The sequence below is a fragment of the Peromyscus leucopus genome, chromosome 20 (genome assembly GCF_004664715.2).
Source record: "Peromyscus leucopus breed LL Stock chromosome 20, UCI_PerLeu_2.1, whole genome shotgun sequence".
Taxonomy (NCBI): Eukaryota; Metazoa; Chordata; class Mammalia; order Rodentia; family Cricetidae; genus Peromyscus; species Peromyscus leucopus.
Genome location: NC_051080.1, coordinates 3197038 through 3203037, shown reverse-complemented (window position 1 = coordinate 3203037; position 6000 = coordinate 3197038). Strand labels below are relative to the sequence as shown.

General features: G+C 56.8%; 1 protein-coding gene across 1 annotated transcript in view; it reads left to right on the top strand.

The window, feature by feature from the left end:
* Nucleotides 1–210: 210 nt before the first annotated feature.
* The window catches only part of Slc4a8 (solute carrier family 4 member 8), a 71159-nt gene continuing 65369 nt past the window's right edge, over nucleotides 211–6000 (top strand). Inside the window, exon 1 of the mRNA XM_028874543.2 lies at nucleotides 211–475. Within this exon, the coding sequence (XP_028730376.1) occupies nucleotides 431–475 (45 nt within the window). The 5' untranslated portion in view covers nucleotides 211–430. The remainder of the gene's footprint in view (nucleotides 476–6000) is intronic.

The window sequence follows — 6000 nt, the reverse complement described above, 5'->3', positions numbered from 1 at the left end:
GTGCAACTGCAAACCGCGGCAGTTGTGATTTTTCGTTCCTAGCAAGCGGTTGGAAGGAAGGACCTCTGAGCCCGGAGAGCTCCCCCCTCCCGCCAGGGAGGGCGGCGGGAGGCGGTTTCCACGGCAACCGGCCCTGGGAGGGGTTGGCTCTCTCTGGCGCCCTCCTCCCCTCTTCCCGGTAGCCCAGGGTACCGCCGGACAGCGTCCTCCCGTGCTCCGCGCCCTGATTGGCTGCCCGGGCCGCTCTCTGGATTGGCTGCGGCGGGCGCCTCGCCGGCTGGTGGCTATGAAGGCGGCGCCGGTGGATGGTTGACCGTTGGCTTCAGGGTTGGGGGCCGCCGCGTGTGCGATCGGCTCACCCAGGACCAGGGGGCGCGGACTGCTGCAGCTCAACCTGGAACCCACCGGCGAGCCCAGGCTCCGCCCGGCCATGCCCGCCGGGAGCAACGAGCCGGACGGCGTCCTCAGCTATCAGGTGGGCCCCGCCTCCCGCTCCTCCCCGGCTCAGCCTGGGTCCGCTGCCCACCGCCCGGCCCCGGCTCCGGCTCCGGCTCCGGCTCCGGCTCCGGCCGGGGCCCCAGGCGTGTCCCCGAGGGCCGGGGGAGGCTGGCGTGGGACGCCAGGGGGCGCCCCGGCGGCCGGGGAGGGTGACCTTGGGCCGAGCCCGGAGCCGCCGCCGGCACCGCGGCATCCCCTGCGTCGCCTGCTGCCCGGTGTCCCGGAGCAGTGACCTCTGTCCGCGGGTCCCCTTTGGTGGCAGACGCCGGCTTCTGGCCTTGCCTCCTCCTACCGTAGGTGGACGAGAGGGTGGCCGGGGACCTTCGCGGGTCATTGTGTTTTTTATTCTGGTTCCTCAGTGGCTCAGAGGAAGCCTGGCAAAGCCCGGGAGGCTGGGAACAGCTCCTGAGAAGGTGGCCGGCTTTGTGCATCCCCGCCCTGCTGCCCAGACAGCTGATAAGTTCTGGGTAGGGATGCCCATGGACCGGGGAAGCGGGGAGGGGTCAGGAACGACACCACCAACCTTAAGTAGTTGATACTAGAACTGCAGGGGCGGCTAATACTAGGAAGCGTTGGACTAGGTTATATTAAGAGTCTGTGGGTTCAAATCCCAGTCTGTTTCTCATAGGCTTGGTGACCTTTTGCGCAAGCCCGCTTGCCTCTTTGAACCTCGGTTTCCTCATCTATTCAAATGGAAATAAAATAGTAATCTTTGTACGGGTTACTTCACAGGGCTGTTTTAAGGACTCGGTCGGTTTGTTGCATGAGTAGTAGCTCTTTGGATTCTCGCCCTACCCCACCACTTTCTTAAACCCCGATCAGGTGTGATTGCTGCCCTGGAAAGAGGGTTTGAAGGAGGGAAGAGAACCAAGACAAGACCTGTTTCAGGAAGGGTGACTTGGAAGCAAATGCCGCACATGTTGACATCGGGAGTGAGGTCTGGGAAGAGGCAGGGAGAACTTCCTGAGTGTAGCAAGATGGGTGTGACACTCCCCTACCTCTCCTCCAGGCAACAGTCTGCTCGCCAGTCACAATAAATGGATCTAAGATTTTGGGGGGATCTTTCCATCTCTGATCTCATGACATGCTATGGTATAGTCAACTTCCGTTTGGGAGACAGGGAGCAGAAAGAGGTTACGGTCTTGCCTGTCCCAGCTGGTGGGGAAGGAGAATTAGCTTTTTTTGTTTTGCCTTTGGTGGTGCTGGGGATGGACTGCCTCCTAACTTGCTAGGAAAACCCTCTACCGCTGAGCCATATCCCCAGCCTAAAGTAAGAGGGGTGTGTGTGTGTGTGTGTGTGTGTGTGTGTGTGTGTGTGTGATCTGTTTCTGTGTGTGTCTATGTGTGTGTTGGCCAGAGTTTGATATCTGGTGTCTATCATTCTACCTTTATTTATTTAGGATTTTTTTTTTTCCAAGACAGGGTTTTTCTGTGCAGCTTTGGTGCCTATCCTGGATCTCACTCTGTAGACCAGGCTGGCCTCGAACTCACAGAGATCCCTCCTGGCTCTGTCTCTCGAGTGCTGGGATTAAAGGCGTGCGCCACCACCGCCTGGCTACCTTTATTTATTGAGACGCATTCTTGCACTGCACCTGGAGCTTGCCATTTCAGCTGGCCAGTGAACCCTTGGGATCTGCTTGTCTGTGCCCACCCCACTCGCGCCTCCCCTGCCCTCCCTCCAGTGCTGGGGGCCCAGACAAGCACTGCCATGCTGGCTTCTTACATGGGAGCAGGGTCTGAATTCAGGTCTTCATGCTGTGCGGCTTTCACCCACGGAGCCTTCTTCATGTCACACAAATACTGTAGTCCTAATGCCAGGAGCCTGAGGCAGGAGGAACATCTTTTTGGGGTTAAAATAGACTAGGCGATGAGACCCTGTCTCAAACAATGTGCACAAAGGAAATGTGTTATTATAAACTCGGGTGCTCCGACAGCTTCTCAGACAGCCCTCTGAGACCGTACATGACTCAGACCCCAAGAGATCTTTCTAAGAAGAAAATTGGGGCAAAGGTCTGAAGAATGAATATAACTGAAGGAAAGGGGGGGGGGGTTCAAAGAACTTGGACACAGAGAACAGGATGTGCAGAAGTCCTGTGGCAGATATGGGGCGTGTTCTGCAAGGACGGTGTGGGAGAACCACGGGGGGCAGTGAGGAGATGGTGAGTTGCCTTCCGGGTCCATAACGTAGTGGGACACTGTGGCCCCACTGAGGAATTGATATTTGTGTGAGGACCAGGAGCAGTCATTGGTGAGCTGGAAGCCAATGAGGGGAGGTGAGAACCGAGAGGGCTCCGGAGACACACGGCGAGGTCCTGACGAGGTTTCCTCTGTTGAGAGATGTCTCTGGTGCTGTGGGCGATGGGGCTGGGATGTGAGGAGACCCTGTGTTTAACATGCACAGTGTGTGCAGGTTTTATGAAGTACCTGTCCCCTCAGGTTTCTGTTAGTGGTCTGTGGTTTGTGTTCTGGACAGACAGTAAGCATGCTCTTTACACAAAGCTAAGACACTTTGTAGGTCATGGAGTGGAGAAAGAGAGAGGGACAGCGGGTCCTCGTGAAGTCAGGCATTAGACAGAGGACGTTGAGATTTAGGGAGGGAAAGAGAATGGGGGCTGGAAGGGGGAGGAGATGGGGATGGCTCGGAGGAGACACGGTTAACCGATGGGCAGTGACCTTGGTGACCAAACCTCCTGTGTGCCACCTTGAGAGAGCTGGACCTGCAGAGGGAGTGACTTGATGGAAGCAGAGGGGTTCCAGACGTCACATCCCCACACCACGAGTCTAGACTGTGTTCTCAGGGCCGGACTCTGCCCTTCCCTTCTGACTGACTCTACAGCCATTCTCCACGGTCCGGCCAGCGGGGGTTTAGAGCTGCAAGCCAGGCCTTGGCATGTCCTCACTTGGAACCCGTCAGTGGCTTCCTGGTGCATTTTAGAATAAAATCCAAACTCTGCCATGGCTTGCCAAGGTTTGACATGATCAAGGCTTTGCCCACCCTCCCTGGACTCCTCCTCTCTCTCACCACGCACTCCGACTCGGGCTTGCTCTGTTTTTTTTTTTTTTTTTGGTACGATAGGCTCCCTCACAGCTCAGGAATTTGTCCTCTTTCTGGGACACTGTTCTAGCTTGACCTCCTCTTGACTCATTTGTATCTCTGAAGAATAGCTTCCTCTGACCTCCACCCCCGAGTCACACTCCTCCATGAGATCCTCTTTGTGTCTGTCTCCCTAGCACGTTGCGTGTGAGTGTTCCTGTTGTGATGCCCTGTTAGGTAGAAGTTTCAGGAGGGCAGGCCAGGCCCCCAGTCGTGTCTCACACACTGTCTAGTGTCTAGTTGGTGCTCGGCTGCTGAGCAGTGAATGACTCTTGGGTCCAAGGCTAAAGTGTTTCTCTTAGGAGCTCGTGGTCTGCCAGGCAGGATTGGCATGAAGCAGCCCGCAGGCAGCTGTGGCTCACACACAAGCTCTCTCTTCTTTGATATGGTGCCTTTGCTCAGGTTAGCCAGCTGCAGGATCTGTCCCCTCCTCTGAGGAATCCCACCCACCCTGATCTTCCAGGCTGGCTCCATGTAGCTCGGCCAGAACCTGGCATGTGCTCATTTTCACCCCTGCTTGGCCGCACAGGCCCCTTTCTGCCCCTTACCTGGTCCTTCCCTTTATTACTGCGTTGGCACCGAGTGCTTCCTGGTTGCCGGGCACCGTGCTGGGTGCTTTCCATGTATTCTCATGCTTACCTTTTCTTCTTTAGTTACAGAGAGGTTGAGGATTGCATCCAGGCCTCGAACATGCTCGGCAAGCACTCTGTCACTGGACTGGACCTCCCAAACTCAGATCCCAGTTAACTTTTCCTGTAGCCCCGAGAATTGTGCACCTTTATTGTTCCGACTTCACAAATAAAGAAATCGAAGCGTATCGAGGGGCAGTGACTTCTGGAAAGGGCCGAGCTGCCTCTCTCCAAAGGCTGAGCTCTCAACCACTGGGCATCACCACAGCTGTGGCTTTGCCTAGAGCAGCCTTGCTGTAGCCTAGAGCAGTGCCTGGCCCTGAGTGAGCACCAGAGGTGCTCAGGAAAGCTTACAAGGAATGTGTTAGAGTGCAGCAGACTGGAGGGAGGGAGGCCAGCCCGAGGCTGCTGGCATGATGTAGGCTGTGTTAACGTGGCCTACATCGTCCACCTCGATAAGCTCTCTGGGGGCGTTACTGACATTTTAGGAAAGATGAGCTCTTCAAAGGGGGCAGCAAATAGAGGAAGGCAACCAGACAGCTTTAGGGAAAGCCTCTTTGTGCTGGAACATCTTAAAGCCTCACACATCTGCTGATCAGCACTTTCAGAACTGACCAGAAGGAAGAAGTGTTGGGAGGTTGGTCACTATGGCATCTGAGGAAGGTAGTGTCTGGCATCACTGGGAGGTCCAGGGAGTGGAGACTGTAGGAGGGGAGGTCATCACTGGGACGTCCAGGGATTGTGGAGACTGTAGGAGGGGAGGGCATCACTGGGATGTCCAGGGAGTGGAGACTGTAGGAGGGGAGGTCATCACTGGGAGGTCCAGGGAGTGTGGAGACTGTAGGAGGGGAGGTCATCACTGGGAGGTCCAGGGATTGTGGAGACTGTAGGAGGGGCGGTCATCACTGGGAGGTCCAGGGATTGTGGAGACTGTAGGAGGGGAGGGCATCACTGGGAGGTCCAGGGATTGTAGAGACTGTAGGAGGGGAGGGCATCACTGGGACGTCCAGGGATTGTGGAGACTGTAGGAGGGGAGGTCATCACTGGGAGGTCCAGGGAGTGGAGACTGTGGGAGGGGAGGTCATCACTGGGAGGTCCAGGGATTGTGGAGACTGTAGGAGGGGAGGTCATCACTGGGAGGTCCAGGGAGTGGAGACTGTAGGAGGGGAGGTCATCACTGGGAGGTCCAGGGAGTGTGGAGACTGTAGGAGGGGAGGTCATCACTGGGAGGTCCAGGGAGTGGAGACTGTAGGAGGGGAGGTCATCACTGGGAGGTCCAGGGATTGTAGAGACTGTAGGAGGGGAGGGCATCACTGGGAGGTCCAGGGAGTGTGGAGACTGTAGGAGGGGAGGTCATCACTGGGAGGTCCAGGGAGTGTGGAGACTGTAGGAGGGGAGGGCATCACTGGGAGGTCCAGGGATTGTAGAGACTGTAGGAGGGGAGGTCATCACTGGGAGGTCCGGGGAGTGTGGAGACTGTAGGAGGGGAGGGCATCACTGGGAGGTCCAGGGATTGTGGAGACTGTAGGAGGGGAGGGCATCACTGGGGGGTCCACTGTAGGAGGGGAGGTCATCACTGGGACGTCCAGGGATTGTGGAGACTGTAGGAGGGGAGGTCATCACTGGGAGGTCCAGGGAGTGTGGAGACTGTAGGAGGGGAGGTCATGGGAGGTCCAGGGAGTGTGGAGACAGTAGCAAGGAAGTCTGGCTTTTATGTACATCAGCCCTGGAACACTTTGTAGACATCTTTAGAATACCAAACCCAAACCCTGGGGCTGG